At 36.4% G+C, this 17,992-nt stretch overlaps 1 protein-coding gene across 1 annotated transcript; it reads right to left on the bottom strand.

Moving 5' to 3' along the window:
* Window positions 1–2,784: 2,784 nt before the first annotated feature.
* GPAT8 (glycerol-3-phosphate acyltransferase 8) lies at window positions 2,785–7,333 on the bottom strand. Its single transcript, XM_079087093.1, has 2 exons — window positions 6,641–7,333; window positions 2,785–3,804 (listed from the first exon to the last, which is right to left on the bottom strand). Exons 1-2 carry the CDS (start codon window positions 7,277–7,279, stop codon window positions 2,929–2,931), a joined length of 1,515 nt encoding a protein of 504 aa, XP_078943219.1. The 5' UTR covers window positions 7,280–7,333; the 3' UTR covers window positions 2,785–2,928.
* Between the last annotated feature and the right edge of the window lie 10,659 nt (window positions 7,334–17,992).

Genomic DNA, 17,992 nt, shown 5'->3' with positions numbered 1-17,992 from the left:
ATTGTTAATTCATCTAATATAAGAATATGTGTCTAATTATTTGTATTAGTACTCTATTCTCGTTTAGCAGTTCCTAAACCAAAACTATTAATTATATTAGGTTCTACGCCATTTTGACCCGAACCGTCTATCGTACGACACACGCATTTCGTTTTGGGACTAAAGTGAGTAATCTACCCCATACTTTATAATTTTCAATACTTTTGGGGTGTATCATGTGGTTCTAATATATTCCAACTTCATTTTATTGTTTTATCACAATTGAGACATTGTTGGGACATTTATACGTGAGTCATTAATTGTATAACTATTGTTTGTTTACGCTACATGTACTTGTAGTGCATTACCATTTTTAGTCTAATCTCCATGACTATGCCCGTATTCTTGAGGTACGTTATGGACAATAATAGCGCTATTGGGTTGACCACCCCGCCTTGGGACGCTAAGGTGATTGATCGCACGTGGTTGAGTGTGTATGATGATTAGATGCTCCATCCTATATATATTTATATATATATACATATGTATATATAGGGTGAGGACTTATTGTTGTTGTTATCATTTGTTAATCAATTTTTGATTTATAAACCGTTATCTCAAATACAATTGTTTGCCGACTTCAAAAGAAAACAAATTTCCAATTATAAAGGTTTCAACTTCACAATTTTCTCTACTAAAATTAGATTACTCACAAACTCTCGTAGTTGACCTGTTTTTACCCATGATGCAGATTTGAAGAATGAAGTTGATGAAAAATAGGTTGTGCCTTAGAAATCCACAAGACTATTTAAATTTGATGTAATAAATGTTGTTCATATTTGGATTTGTATTTGTATGTTGTGGATCTTGTTTGCATACTTAGTACTTAATTGAATCTAATCATATTATAACATAGTTGTCATGAGACTTTGAACAATATATCACGCCTCGATCGATTCCGACAAGGATCGGGGTGTGACACTTAATACATCTCTTCCAAGTAAGGCTCAAGTAGGGAAACCTAGTCCTTCAAGCCTCAAGGTGGTCGAGATGACTTTTCATCTTTGGAACATGAGTAGTTATAAAAGAACCCTCTAACATCATAAATAAGTGGGCCACGAAATGTTTCAAACCTTTCATGACATGTTTGGTCTAGATGTTCTTTAACTTTACCATGACATCGTATGCCTCTAGTGTCTCTATATCCTTTTGAAGTTCTAGCACAATAGATGCAAAAAAAAAAACCCTACATCGATCGCATCCTTTGCATGATTGTCATAAACAGTCTTCTCAGCCCTTCATTACCCCGAGTCTAACTCGTCAAGAATTGTTCGACAAGAATACAACTTGAGTTTACCTTTGAGAGCAATTATTTGTGGTGTCGTTTGGTGAGGCTTCCGCTATTGAGTCAGTCTATTTTGAGAAAATAATAGGGATATATATACTAAAGTCCCAATATTTTCATCGAGTTGACAAGAAAGTGATAAACTTTATTTTTTTGACAGTGAAGTCCAAATTACCGTCAGTTTTTGACACTTTTACCCTTTTTTCCCGGTTAGCCGGTAATTAGGACTTTTTTTGTCAAAAAAAATAAAATTTAGGACTTTCTTGTCAAATCGTCAATTAGGACTTTACTGTAAAAAAAATAAAGTTTAGGACTTTCTTGTCAAATCGTTAAAAATATTGGGACTTTAGTGTATATTTCATTTTTTTTTAGAAATTTAATGGTATGATACTCTTTAATCATAAGAGTTAGTGAAACCTTCTCTAATCAGCTATATCATATTGAAATCCTTAACGTTTGCTTCTTGTTAAATCGTTTTTTAATCTCAACAAACCGACATTGAAAAAACTTGAGATAATTAATAAAGAAAGAAAGAACCAGGGTTGTGTTGACTTTTTGCAGTCCAAAAAATGGAGAAATAAGAAACCAAAAAAAAACGAAATTGTCATTCTTTCCATTCTCCATTTTTTTCAATGTCGGTTTGTTGAGATTAAAAAAACGATTTAACAAGAAGCAAACGTTAAAGATTTCAATAGGATCTAGCTGATTAGAGAATGTTTCAATAACTCTTATGCTTAAAGAGTATCATACCATTAAACTTCCAACCAAAAAAAATGATATATACACTAAAGTCCCAATATTTTCAACGATTTGACAAGAAAGTCCTAAACTTTATTTTTTTGACAGTAAAATCCCAATTGACGATTTGACAAGAAAGTCCTAAACTTTATTTTTTTGACAAAAAAGTCCTAATTACCGGCTAACCGGGAAAAAATGGTAAAAGTGTCAAAAAACTGCCAGTAATTTGGACTTTACTGTAAAAAAAATAAAGTTTAGGACTTTTTTGTCAACTCGATAAAAATATTGAGACTTTAGTGTATATATCCTAAAATAATACGATATAGTATAATGTTTGTGGTGGTAATGTTATTGGATGCCTCATATTGGAATTGAACAATTGCAAAAATTGTAAGTTACTAATAATTAGCACATGACAATTTTTTTTTCTAACAATACATTTAAGCTTTTAGGCAACATTTTGAAAAAAAAATAATATAAAAAATAAACTAAGACATATATTTCAATTTCATGGATGCCTCATATTGTGGTGAAATTCAGTCTAATTATTTTGAGTTTGTAAATCATATCACAATATAACTTTTAGACCATTATAAAATATTTTTGCTTCGGTATTCTGGCTATCTCATCTGTGACTTTAGGTTCAGTCATATCTGATATGCAAAATCACCAATTAAGTTACACCACAGAATAAACAAACCCAATATATAACATAACATGCATTTGTCTAAAATAACCCTCATGAACCTTGCAAATGTTAATATATAGTCATTTCCTATATAAAATCTTACTTGAATGATCTGTTATATAAAAGTACGACATGAAACATGAAGCATCCATCCATTTAATTTAAAGAAATCTAATCATCACTTTTTCCCATACATGGATTCCACCTTCCCATCATTCCCGCCAAGCAACTCATACTTATCTTTCCTCGTCAAATTCGTACACTCAAATCCCAACGTCGCCCCCAAAACCTTCTGAACATGATTTGCCACCTCAATCGACGACCGACCACCGCCCTTCACCGTCATCTCCTCCGGCAACCGTTCCAAAAACGTCACCTCATAAGTCGGCCTCGGGTTCATAAAATAAAAATACGGGTCCCAAAATTTCACCCCACGAACCGTTGTTCCATTAAACATATTCTGTTTCAAATTCATCGCCACCGGAACAATCCTATCGCTTAATTCCGCAAACAACGCGGAGAATCGTAGCAGAAAAGGCTCACGACACGTGGTCCCCTCCGGGCAGACGACTAAATCGCCTTTTTGGAGGAGCGATTTAATCCGGGCGGCGTCGGCTTCACGGTCGCGGGTCAGGGCGATGGCCGGGATCGGAGATAGGAAACGTGAAAGTTTGCTTACGCTGTAGGTGACGCAGAAGGGTTTCCGGCCGAGGGCGATGGCGATGATGATGGGGTCTAGGGCGGTGCGGTGGTTGCAGACGTAGAGGTTGCCTGGGGTTCCCGGAGATGGTGCTGGTGGTGGGTTGCCGCGGATTATGAGTTTGATTCCGAGCATGCCGTAGGTGTACCGGACTATTTTCTCCGGGAGTGGGAGGTTGAAGTAGACGCGGATTAGGGAGAGGATGAATCCGAATGGGAGCCAGATGTAGGTGATTAGGGCGGTCAGAGGTGTTGGACGTTGGACTAGGCGGCCGTCGTGGAAGATTAGCCGGGTTTTTAGGCGGTCCGGTGGTAGTATTCCGGCGGACTTGTCTTTGGGCACCATGTACCCCTCCTGTATTGTGGACAAATAAGGCTTTTAGAAAAAAAAAATTGAAGTTTAATGTAAAAAATAAAAAATATACAGGTTATTTTGTAAAATATAAAATAAAATAAATGTTTAATTAAAAGAATTAATATATAAAATCTTTTTATGTCATTAATTATATTTTTTAAATCATATTTAATAAATATTTTTCGTTAAATCTATAAAATTAGACACGAGAAATGACTGTGACAAAATGGGTATGTTTGCATTAAAGCATCTTAATAAAATTACATAATTTTTCATAACGAGATGTAAATTAAATGCATAATTTTTCACACCCTAAAACAAGATAGCATGGTTGTGACAAAATGGGTATTATATGATATTTGCACATTGTGTGTATTTCAATTCTTTATTTAATTTACATATGGACATAGTATATATGCTAAATTGTTACGTTACATTTCTTTATGTAATTTTTTTTTTGTTGGTATCATATTTATTCTTTCTATCATTCCTACTTTGAATCGGCTTTGACTAATTCAAAATCGGGTAAAATATATAAAAGCAATTATATGTTATCATCACCCTTTGTGGTATAACCATTATATTTCAGTTTAAAACCATCTAAATTCGATAAAAACACTAAAATAAAATAAATTATCAGTCAATTTTAGACTGAGTTTAACGAGTCCCAACTAATGTATTTTTCGAGATTTTTTAAATTTGAGAAACCAAAAAACAGTTTATAAGCTAGTTTATTAAAAAAACTTAGCTTTTTAGGGATTTTTTAAATTATTTTTAAATATATCCCTAATTAATTATAGAAACATATTATCATAAATGTTCTTTTGTCATTTTATATGATTAGCTTATAAACTAGTTTTTTTATTATTATTATTATCAAACTTCATTTTTATCACCTCGATTATAAAGCTTTTCAGATACAATGACAAACATAACCTAATCTGTTTAATATGATTATAATACAAAATTTTGCCAAGTGTAATGGTTTTAGTGTCTAAATTTGTCACGAAATCTATTAAACTTTAATAAAATTTTATGTATAACCTGTTATACGACATCAAAATGATCAATATAAAAAATTCTTAAACACAGAATTATTTTTGGTAACGATAGTAAAATATAATATAAGGTAAACATAAAATTTAACAATCGGCTAACAAAAGTGAAACACCAAGACGTCTCAATCTGTATTATATTTCATAAATGACCCTTGGGAGAAGGGACAATCATAAATTAATTTATGATTGTCTGATCACCAACCATTACGCTAAATATATTGATTCTAATTAATGTGTTGTATAGTTCGGATGATAACACATAAATATGCACCGAAAAAACAGATATCACAGGCAAATAGGCATCTTTTGTTAATCAATTCTCTATAGTCTATTACAAGAAATTTAAGACTTCATAGGATTAACCCTTTATTGTAAACATTATTTCTACCTTTACTTTATTATACAGTAAATTATAATTTTGGACCCTAAGCATAGCTAGCTGGTTTTTTCAATTTTGGTTCCAGATGTTTTTTTCTTTGTAATTTGGTTTATATTTAAAGTTCTTGAAACATTTTTGGTCCTTCTATATTTTTCAAACAAAAATTGCAAAATACAATTATACCCTACCATCACAAAGATAGTCATTTTACTTAGAACAGTAACAAAAAAAATGTGAGAGGAAACCTTTTAGGATTGAATAAGAAATTTGGACCTTAAGTATAGTTGATTTTTTAATTTGGTTTAGAAAGTTTTCTCTTTGCAATTTGGTTTTTATTTTACTTGGAACAACAAGAAAAGAGAAAAAAAAAATGTTAAAAACCTCAAATAAAAACAAAAATATAAGAGGGAACCTTTTCGGACCAAAATTGCAAATATCATATATACTCAAGGACCAAAATGCAATTTTGCACTTTATTATACTACCATATAGTTAAACTCACATAATTTTTGACAGGATTAAAATAAATATAAATAAACAACTGGACCTTGTGTTATAAAGCATGATGGACAATGAAGGTAGTTGGGACCATATGTAATAATACTAAAGAGTCTTGTGAAGTAAATTTGTTCACGTGATACGGAAAACAATCAAATTAATTAATTATAAATAATATACTGTGGTTTTTCTAAGATTTATTTGTAATAAATTTAACCGGTTTATTGTAAAACTCCAAAATTTTCTTCACAAAAAGGAATAAATATCATGAAAAGGCTGAATGCAGTGATTGGGAAGCACATAAAAAAGTGTCTATAAGCAGCAAATTTTAACGAAAATTTAGTGTTATCAGTTACCATTTAGGACTATATTGACATTTACTGCTAGATCAAATCAAGTTTGATGTACAAAATGCCAGCATATTTTTATTTTGATCCTTTTTAAGAACTCCATGTTCATGTTCTTGTTTAGTTATCAACAAACTATTGCAAAAGCATGACGAATTCCTATTTTAACATAAACTTGGTATGAAAGTACATAAACTTCTAACCAAATCCAGGATTCATTTTGACTTGTTCAATAACAATTTTTTTTAAATGGATCTAAGCCATGTGAATGTTACAAGGACAAGATCATGTGGGAGAGCTTCTATCCAGTACTTTATGTTATATTGAGCATTAAAATCAAATTCATGGTATGTCATTGTTACAATTGCATTTTCTCCAGCTAATATTTTAGAATGCAAACCACTAATTAAAATCAAGTTCAAAGGAATCCGTATTCAATGTTGTTATTTTAGCCAAATTTGTGTATTGATTGCAATTGTAAGCTGTTATCAAAGTAAAATCAAAAGCAATATATGCGTTATAGATATAGAGATCGAAACTGAAATTGAACTAACCTTGCAAACAGACATGAAATCGTGATCTGATTTCCGATCACCAATCCCGATATCAGGCGACTCTTCACCAAATTCTTTCAAAATCGCTAACTTCTTCCATTTCCCGACCAAAACACCAGGCTCCTTCACAAATCCAGTAGCCTTTTTCGTTTTCGGATTTACCTCGATCTCCGTTCCAAGCACCTTCTCCCCTCCCAAATATTCCTTCACGAAAGCCTCCACCATCACCGTCGGATTCGCCGTCACAACAACCTTCCTCTGACACCTATCAAACACTTCAAAACTGTCAGTCCTCACATCCGCCGCGTAGAACCGCGGTAGGACGGCGCGTGAGGCAAGTTCGATGTCGCGGACCTTGATTCCAGAGAACGAGATGAATATCAACATCTTGATAGCTAACGCTTCTGAGATGAATATGTACGCGATTACAATTATCGGAAAGGATAGTAACAGAACAAGTCCTCGAAGGAGACTGCCTCCCTCAATCGCGACGAGCATGTAGTAGGGAAACGCGGAACTCGCCTTCAGCAGAGTTCCGTCGAGGTCGGCGGCAATCGAACGGTGGCTGACGGTGGAGAATTCGCATTTGGAGATCGGCGGAAAGGTTTTGTCGCCAAGTTCCGGCTTCGGCAGCGACATTTTCTCTCTCTCTCTCTCTCTAGAAATGTCTGAGAGCTTGTAACAGAAGAATTAAGCAGGAGAGGGAAGGTTGAGGTTTTAAATGTGGTGGACTGGTGCCTAGTGGTATAGACGTGGAATAACCAAAGTACCCCTGAAGATCATATGCAAATGACTAAAATGTCCTTTACGTAGTTGAGCGGTTTAAACTTTAAATGCATTGGTAAGAAAGTTGGCTTAAGTTGGTGTCTTTATTCAACTAATATCCTTCTTCCAATTTTTTTTTTACAAAATTACATAAATAATTATAAGAAATTAAATATTCTCCTACTTTTTCTTCATACTTATCTTCCTACCCATATGAAATTGTGATTAGTGTCATATTTAGATAAAACTAATGATATTTTAGGACACTTGTCATCATTTCAAATGAGTAGGAAGATGATGGTTTCACTTTTGGATTTATTAAGCGTTTTTGGGATCTTATAGCAGATGATGTTGAGGCGTTTATTTCACATTTTTTTCATCACTCTTCTATTCCAAAGGGGTGTAATGCTTTTTTTTTTCACTATTATTCCAAAAATTAGAGACCCCAAGGCTGTAAAAGATTTTAGACCTATTAGTCTAATTGGTTGCCAATATAAAATTATTGGTAAACTGTTAGCTAATAGATTGGCGGAGGTTATTGATAGTGTCGTTAGTATAGAACAATCTGCTTTCATTAAAGGTAGACAAATTTTAGATGGTCCCTTTCTTCTAAATGAAGTGGCTAGAGCTGGCAAAAACTGACCCAACCCACTAACCCAACCCGAACCTAACCCAAAATTAGCAGGTTGGGTTGAGATTTTCAACCCATTTATATTAAATGGGTCAACCCGTCTAACCCATTTAATTAAATAGGTTGGGTCGGGTAAAAACTATCAACCCGTTTTCAACCCACCAACCCATTTAACTTTAATTTATATTAAATTTAATAATTATTAAAATATTATCATGTATTAATCTACGCATTAGTTTATAAATTACAATGTTTGTATTATTATTTATGTTTTTAAAAAATAGAATCCTAATTTCTACCTTTTTGCTTGGCGCCGACAACACTAACCACTCTAAAAAATCTCTTAGAAATTACATATCTTTAATGTTATTTGAATAATTTGTTTGTATATGTGAATTGTGATTCTTCTTTTGTCATACATTGAAATTTTATTTAAGTCTATAACTAATTTAAGTGGTGTAATCTTTAGTTAATTTATTTATTCTTTTTAATTTAAATGGGTCAACCCAAATTTAACCAATTTATTTAATCGGTTGGTTTGTGAATTACATAAACGGGTCAACCCGGTGACAACCCATTTATCTGAAAGGTTGGGTTGGGTTGGAAATATCAACCCATTTAAATAAACAGGTTGGGTTGGGTTGAAATTTTCAACCCAATTAATAAATGGGTTGAACCGAACCCAACACATTTTTTTCATCACTCTTCTATTCCAAAGGGGTGTAATGCCTCTTTTTTCACTATTATTCCAAAAAATAGAGACCCCAAGACTGCAAAAGATTTTAGACCTATTAGTCTAATTGGTTGCCAATATAAAATTATTGGTAAACTGTTAGCTAATAGATTGGCGGAGGTTATTGATAGTGTCGTTACTATAGAACAATCTGCTTTCATTAAATGTAAACAAATTTTAGATGGTCCCTTTCTTCTAAATGAAGTGGCTGCCTGGAGCAAGACCTCTCGAAATCCTTTGATGTTATTTAAGGTGGATTTCGAAAAAGCTTATGATACTTTGTCGTGGGACTATCTTTTGGAGATTATGATGATTATGGGATTTGGGGAGATATGGTGTGGCTGGATTAAGGAGTTATTATGTACTGCTAGGGCCTCAGTTTTGGTTAACGGTTCTCCGACTGATGAATTTCAAATTCATCGTGGTTTACGACAAGGCGATCCTTTATCTCCTTTTCTTTTCATTTTAGCTATGGAAGGACTTCATGTTGCTTTGGTTACGGCCCGTTCAACTAATGCTTTTAGGGGGATTTCGATCTCAAGGGTCGAGATTTCACATCTTTTTTACGCGGATGACGTCATGTTGATTTCTTCTTGGGATCCACAGAATGTAAATTGTCTTATTCGGATTCTTCGGTGTTTCTACATGGCGTCTGGGCTGAAAATTAATTTGCTTAAAAGTAAATTGATTGGTGTGGGAGTTCCTTTTACTGAGGTTTCTAGTGTTGCAGAAAGAATTAGGTGTGCTGCCTCTGAGTTGCCTTTTTCTCATCTTGGTGTTCCGGTAGGGCAATCGATGAATCGTGTTGCTGCTTGGTCTCATATCCTTGAGCGTTTCCGGAGTAGATTGTCGGGTTGGAAAGCTAAGAGTCTTTCGGTTGGAGGTCGTCTCACTTTGGTGAAGTTTGTTTTGGGATCGCTAGGGAGTTATATGATGTCTATTTTTCTTTCTCCTATCTCGGTTTTGGCTTCTTTGGAGGCATTGAGAGCTAGATTTTTTTGGGGAGCAGATTTAGAAGAGAGAAGGATGCACTGGGTAGATAGGATAAAGTTTTAGCATCCAGAGAGAATGGTGGAGTGGGGATTGGGAGTTTGTTTTCTTTTAATAGAGCCATGGTTTTTCGTTGGTGGTATAGATTTTTTCCATAATCCTCATCTTCTGTGGGTCCGTTTCATAAAATCTACGTTTAGTTCTAGTGGTGGTTGTAGATCCTTTACCCCTCGGGGTTCAGGTTGTAGCCCTTGGAATGGGGTCCTTCGCATGTTGATTCACTTGAGAGAAACGAATATAGATCTCCAATCCTTTTGTCCTATTAGGGTTGGGGATGGGAATTCTACTTCTTTTTGGCAGGATGTTTGGTTGGGTAATGAGCCATTGTGTTTTATATTTCCTAGAGTTTTTTCTTTGGATAATTTTAGACATGATTCTGTTAGTGATCGGTTATCTAGGAGATGGGATCATAATACTCTTAGGCGTATTCTTAGAGGAGGAGCAGAGAGGGAGCAATGGGATAATTTGATGTCTCAATTGCAGGGTTGTCAGCTTCGATCTGTTCCTGATAGGTTGGGATGGAATATCGATTCTTCAGACTGTTTCTCTGTCTCTTCGGCCTGGATTTATTTGGATGGTATTATGCTTACTTCGGGAGGTCCCACCACCCGGTGGAATAATTGGATTCCGATTAAGATAAACATTCTTATGTGGAGGATTAGGCTTCACAGTATTCCTACTCGGGAGTGTTTATCCCTTAGGGGTATTATGCTGGATTCGATTAATTGTCCCGTTTGTTCTCATAATATGGAGACTATTGACCATATTTTTGCCGGATGTGTTGAGTTGATTGTTTTATGGTCTCGTATTTCTATTTGGTGGGGTTTACAGCTTCCCAACCAAATTTCTGTTGAGTCTCTTATTTTGTGGTCGGATGTTATTTCCATGAGACCTGTGCAGAGAAAGGCCTTTGATGCTGTGGTTTCTACTTGCTTTTGGTGTATATGACATTTTAGAAATTCCTTGATTTTTAGAGCAGATACCCCTAGGAAATCTCTACTTTTTGATGATGTTGTTTACAGGTCTTTCTTTTGGATTTCTAATAGGTGTTCTAAAGCTAAGATTAGCTGGAGCTCTTGGCTTCATAATCCTATTTCTGCTACTATTAGTTTGTAATGTTTATTTTCTAGCTTCTTGCTATTTTAATAAAATCCCCAAAAAAAATTAGGAAGAAAAAGTAGGAGGATATTTAATTTCTCAATAATTATTCGGTTTACAAAAAGTGATGGTCTCAATTTTTAACTATTGCTTTCACAAGGGAGGTAATTTTGGTTTGGGAAAAATGACTCTTGAGGGTAACTAACTGTTGGGTTTGTTTTCATTTGGTCACTTTCCTTTTTTTGTATTCAATATACCATCGAACTTGTTGTTTGTGTTCACCATAACCCTTTTGACCGGCTTTTGACCTGTGATAGTCGGTCAAAGGGTTATGGTGAATACAAACAACAAGTTTGATGGTATATTGAGTACACAAAAAAGAAAAGGGACCAAATGAGAACAAACTCAACAGTTGGTAACCCTCCTGAGTCATTTTCTCCGAAAAGTTAAATGAAATTGAAGTTGCAAAATTATCAAAGACTGCAACGTTCTTTGGCCATAACGTATATGAAGAGCGTTTCGGAGGGGTAACTTCGTTAAAACATGGTTTATGCTTCATAAAGATCCATTCTTTGGACCTAAAAAGGTCCAAAGCTCCATAACTCAAGATCTAAGCTTCTATGAGGAAAGTTGGAAGCTTTATACCTCAAGGTGATCTGAAATGGAACCACAATCTTGGATCTACTGTTTCTCCGTTGATCCCCCACCTTGCTATGCTCTTTACTTGCTTAGAGAAAGGCTTCACAACTCAAAAAATGCTCTCTAATGGCCTCCAAAGCTCCAAGGACACTCAAAGGAGGTTAGGGTTTCGTTGTGGCTGTCTAGAGATGAGAGGGAGGCTGATATCTCGAGCATAATGTTCTTTATATAGTGACATGCCCTAAAAATTAGGGTTTAGGAACTCTGAGCGTACGCTGGGCGTACGCCCTTCCGCACCCGCGACCATTCTCCTTTATACGCTGGGCGTAACCCAAATTATGTTGGGTATACACTCGCGTTTACCATCTTGCATACATGATCATTTCCTTGCCATCTTTCTCCATTAAGGACCAATAATGCCAATAACTTCAAAGTGCCGTAATTCCTTCATTCCAAGTCCGTTTCCGACGAACTTTATATCCACGAAAAGGTGGCGAGAAACCCTACGCCCCTAGCCACACCCCCAAGCCTAAAACCTTTCGGATAAAACCCAAGACCCATAAAAGACTGAATCGTCCATACCCTTGGCCTCTGGAAACCACAACGAATACTTTCAGAATTGGGTGTTACAGTCTGCAAAAGCTGCATGATATTGTACATATTGATGTTGTATCTTATCCCATGAATTCGATCTTAAAGCTAAGTAAACTAAAAAATCACAGCACTTGTGATTCCACTCCTTTGTAGACTTGTCTAGAATCCATGATACGATAAATCATTTGATTGGAAATGTAAATGTAGTCATGAAATGCACTTGCTTAGTCAAGATTCCCCTAATAAATATTCAAGTGCATTACAAAGTTGTACATGTATGAATAATGTTCTTTCGTGGGTTATGTTTTGAAGAGAAGCAAGAATGAATCTCATAAAGTCATTAATATCAGCAAGAGATGACGTGGGATTTGTTGTAAATGAGTAAAGGGAAAATGACTCAGGAGGGTAACCAACTTTTGAGTTTGTTCTCATTTGGTCCATTTCCTTTTTTTTGTACTTAATATACCATCGAACTTGTTGTTTGTGCACCATAACACTTTGACCGGCTATTACAGGTCAAAAGCTGGTCAAAAGGGTTATGGTGAACACAAACAACAAGTTAGATGGAATATTGAGTACAAAAAAAAAAGGAAAGGGACCAAATGAAAACAAACGCAAGAGTTAGTTACCCTCAAGAGTCATTTTCCCTTTGGTTTTAATATAACATAGTTATTTTGTTATTTTTAATATTTTTATTGTTATTTAATTATTTTTAAATTATACAAATAATATTTATTTGTTTTATCATTTCTATTTATTTTTTAGTTAATAGTTATGCAAACCTCACCCTCATTTTTCATCTGCTTCGTAAACAATCCTCACCGACAACTTCATCCCCGACACTTCCTCCTTCGAAAAATCTCTCTCGCGGTGGTGGGATAGTGATACTCCTTATGCAACATTCTCTCGACTTTGGACAATCTCTCTTTCTTTCTCTCTCTCTCTCTCTCTCTCTCTCTCTCTCTCTCTCTTTCTATCTCTTTCTCTCTCTTTCTCTCTCTTTGTAAGTATTGAAGGGAATTGGTGAAATTTCTAGCGCAAATTTTAAAATTTTCTGATTGGTTTAGTGATGGCGGAAGCAAGGTGTTGTGAAGTTCGAAGTCAAATAACGATGGATTGCTTCAATGGGACAAATCTATGAAACAAGAGATAAGAATATTTAAGCATTTATCTTGATTTTTAAATGAGGTGTTAATGGTGGATTTGTAAGACCCAATTGATGAGTTTTATAGGTTACAAAACAATATGCTTGCGAAATTTCACTTAACACTTAAAGACACATGCAACCTAAAGGATCTATGTCATAACACTTTGAAGAAAGCATACAATGAACAACAAAACTAGATGAACCCTAATATAATCGAAATCATGGAATTAGGGTTACATACCATTGATTTGTTGTAGTAAACAAATCACTTCAATCCATTGTAGTTGTTGGTCTTGGAAAGCTTAGCACCAAAAGGATGATGCCTCTAATGACTCACACCCAAAACTAGAAACCCTAGAATGAAGAGGAGAGAGGAGAGATGATGGAATTTTCGTTCATATACCTATAGGGAATGTCATGAACGAAATTTGCAAGCCATGGGATCCTATTTATATTTTAGGTAACTTACAGACAGAGCAAGATTTGAATTGATTAAATAATAGATTTAATCCCAATTCAAATCCTTTCCTTATAAGCAACTAGGAGGCTTTCCGTAACACCTCATTTTTGCCTTATAGTATAAACGACCAGTCGCGTAAATAAACTATTTTGATAGAAGACTATTTAGGATAAATAGTCTTGCCAAAAGTCGTAGTAATCGCAAAACTAAGAGCGTGCATATAGAGAACGTAGCGGTTGGACACTCATGGGCTTAGAGAAAAGTTGAGGTTCATTCTTTGTTAAGGCTTGTGATTTCCGCTATTTTGGGTTCGACAGTAGTAAGGGTTAAAGGTTATCGGAATGAGGTGACTTTCCCAGTCATCTTCGTGATTCAGTGAGTTCAGTTAAGATCGTTTGGTTCGGCAGAAGAGATAGTAAGGAATGATTTCTAGGACGAAATCTAATTTAAGTGGGGAGAGTTGTAACACCCTGTTTCGGGTCGTTTCATAATTTTGGGCCATAACCCAAAGATCAACTATCATAAGGCTTCGGGCTTTAGGGAATAGAGGTTTAGGCCCAATTGGATGTGGGTGATGTAAATATGTGATCCAATAGTTCGGTTTGTGCTTTGAAGTCAAAGGGTAAAATGGAAACGTAGTGTTTCAGACTTCTTTTATGAATTATGGATTTTAGCTTGATGTGTTTTAAGTCAAAAGTAGTTATATAGGGTTGTAGAGCTCCTCAATACCTTTCCGTGGATATAAAGATCGTCGAAATCGGAGTTGAAACGAAGAAGTTATGACCGTTTGAAATTTGGACGGTTTTGGGTTAAGCTGAGTACGTTGGGTGTACTGGGGCATCCTAAGTATGCTGGGCGTACCAGGAGTACGCATGGCGTACACAATCAGTTCCCAAACCTTATTTTTGTGGTGTGAGCCATATTTAAGCTCCTTAACTTCCCCAAACCCACTCCATTCTCAGCCTCCACCTCTCCAACACCCTTCCATGAAACCCTAACCCTAGTTTGAGGCTTGTGAGCTAAAAGAAGGTGTTTTTGAGTGCTTTGGAGTATGCATGATGCACCTTGGAGAAGAAGTAACTTCTTGGAGAAGTGTTGGTTGCTTTGGAGCTTGTAGATCCGAACCTTATTCACCTTGATCTATCTTCTAGAGGTATAAAGTTTAAATCTTGATGATGCATTTGTTAGATCTAGCTAGTTTTGGATGTTATGAGCTTTTGGTCATTTTACTGCATAAAGTTTAGATCTTGAAAGTTTGTGAACTTCTTATGGTTAAAGTTGGAAACTTTATCCATCTAAACATCATTATGATTTAGATCTGAAGGTTGGAGACTTAGACTTAATGGATTAAGTTGAAAAGATGCACTTTTTGGTCCTTTTGATACTTAAAGTCTGGATTTTTGTGGTTTGAACCATTCTAATGGATAAAGTTAGAAACTTTATCCATTATGGAGCTATTAGGATCCATAAAAATGTGATCTTGATCCTTTTATTCCTTCTGTGAAAGTGTCATGATGTCTTAATGGATTAATAAGTAAGGTTTTGGCTTTTGGACTATAACACTCCAAATCCTAGATGAGAAATTTAAGAGTTATAATGCACCTTGGGGGACCTACTCGACGAGTTGGTTGGTTCCGACTCGTCGTGTAGGGGCTGTGCTGGCCACACGAATTATGAAGCCTACTCGTCGAGTCGAAGGGCTGGACTCGACGAGTTGAGTCTGTATTGAGAAAAGCCTAATTTTAGGGCTTGCACCCTATTTAAAGGCCCTTAAGCCCTCATTTCCACCTCCCTGACCATTTAGACACACTGAGAGAAACCCTAGACGATCTGTAGTCGTTATGTGAGAGAGAAAGGATAAATATCTTGTGTTCAAGTGCATTTTTAGAAGAGGATTGAAGAGCAAGAAGGTTTGAAACGAGAAGAAGCTTTGGATCCAGTGTTCTTTCGGTGCTAGCTGTCAATTGGAGGTAAAAAGCTATCTCCTTGATCATTCCTTTTGTTAGATCTCTTTCTAGAGAGTTTTAGGGCTTTATCCCATCCATCTTTTGGTTTGGAGTTGTTGAGCTGGTCATGGAAGTTGAGACTACAGATCTGAGCTATATGAGTCCCTATGAGCCCAAAGATTCGAGCTTTGTCAAGATTTGGGTAAGTTTTCAAGCATAAAGACCTTTATGGAGCTTGTTTTGGCATTTTGAGCCTTATATGCCATGCATGAACGTAAAGACCTTTGTCAAGATTTGGGTGCGTTACAGACTCGGCGAGTTGGTGAGACAACTCGACGAGTTGAGAGGGTTTTACCCGTCTTTGGATTCAGGGTGGATTCGACGAGTTGATAGGACAACTCGACGAGTAGGTGGGGTTCCCTGGTCTTCTGGACGCTGCATGGACTCGACGAGTTGGCTAGCAACTCGGCGAGTAAAACCGGGTTTTTGCGATTTACTGAGTTCTGAGGGACTCGACGAGTTCATGAGCTGTACTCGGCGAGTTGAGTCAACATGGACTGTTGACTTGGGTGTTGACTTCCGTTGACTTTTAGAGTTGGATCAGTTTTGACTGTTGACTTCCGTTGACTTTAGGGTTTTGGTCAACTGTAGATTTTGGAGGCCATGGAGGGGCGGGGATTAGACCAGCAGCTCGAGTGTGGGATACATTGCTTTACTCTGTGAGGTGAGTCTTCTCACTATACTTACCTGAATTATCGACCGGAGGGTCTTATGTATTTATACTGAGTTATGTGATATTATGCATTTTGTCTTTGTGATATGTGCTATATTATTTTGTGTTTTAATGAGATAGGACCGGAGGGTCCAAACCGAATTGTGAGACCGGAGGGTCTTCACCGAGACACATGACCGGAGGGTCCACACCGATCCGTGAGACTGGAGGGTCCTCACAGAGACGCATGACCGGAGGGTCCATGCCGAGTTATAGCCATGAGAGGCTTAATATCTGTGTATGTGGTATTTTGGGGAACTCACAAAGCTTTGTGCTTACCGTGTTGTGTGATATGTGTTTCAGGTACTTCTCAGGATCACGGAAAGGCGCCGACTTGATTGTACATACAGGATGGAGTTATGTTTTTGAGGATCCTGGATTTTATTCAAACAATTATGAATATGTGTTTTCGATAATTTGACAATTGGGGATTTTGTGAAATGTGTTAATGAGATTTATGTGATTTTAAAATGAAATTTTTGTTTGAAAATTAACGGTGTTACAAGTTGGTATCAGAGCCTTCGTTTGAGGGATTCGGATGTACTCTCGGGTATGTCCGAACTCAAACTGAGGATTTGAGAAATTTTTCAGAAAAGAAATGATTTTACTAAAAACGAGTAAGAGTTTAAAGAGAAAACGAGACAGAGCAGTGTGTACAATTAGCCAGAGCCCGAATGGTGATTTCCCAAAATACCCTTACTTGTTTGTGTTATGAGATATTCATGAGATATTAGGGATGCATGCTAGAGGATAGGCTAGGTATTTCATATTTTAGGGCTAAAGTTTCCTGATTTGTAATGCATTAGCCTAGGAGTTGTTGCTATCTGTTATTCGCCCTGAGTATATGCTGAGTAGGAGTATCTAGCATGAATATTTTAGAGAGAACTTCAAGTAGAGGAGTAATCTAGGGGAGACACCTGGATGTGCATTTGAGGAATCTACTGAGAGAGTAGTTAGATACCCACGAGAGGTAGGGTTGCCTGAGATTGGTAATGCCTTTTGAGTTGTGGATAGAGCAAGTGGAGTTGTATGCTAGAGTGGTTTTATGTGCCGCTGGAGGTTATTCGATGCCCGGATGCTGCTTGCTTCGTGCTTTGTGGAACTATTGATGATGGGAGTCAGTTACTAAGTGAATATGACGATATTCAGGAGGTAGATGGTTGGCATCATAAGGAGTTCTTCAGCAGCTGATGGCAGAGAAGTGTAAGAACCTAGGAAGAGCCTAGGGAGATACTTTAGTCGAATGAGTACGTTGATAGAGGAGAGTATTTGCTGGAGAGAGACCATGTGTAACGGGATTGGTGATCGAGAAGGTTGAGCAGCTACTTAGGAAATCTGGGACGATCCGTGTGGAAAGTATGGGTAGATGTGACAGGTAGTATGGGCCCGTACTACTGAAAGCAGAGGACACATACTCGAAACATGGAGAATCCCAGAGGTTCTAAATAGCAGTTTAAGGGGAGATAATATGGTTCGGGTACCATGATTCGTGGCAGAGTGTATTTCCATATTTACCA

Source organism: Lactuca virosa, chromosome 3 (genome assembly GCF_052849685.1).
Source record: "Lactuca virosa cultivar CGN04683 chromosome 3, Lactuca_virosa_CGN04683_v6, whole genome shotgun sequence".
NCBI lineage: Eukaryota > Viridiplantae > Streptophyta > Magnoliopsida > Asterales > Asteraceae > Lactuca > Lactuca virosa.
The sequence above is the reverse complement of the archived record's forward strand: the minus strand, read 5'-3'. Positions and strand labels throughout refer to the sequence as shown.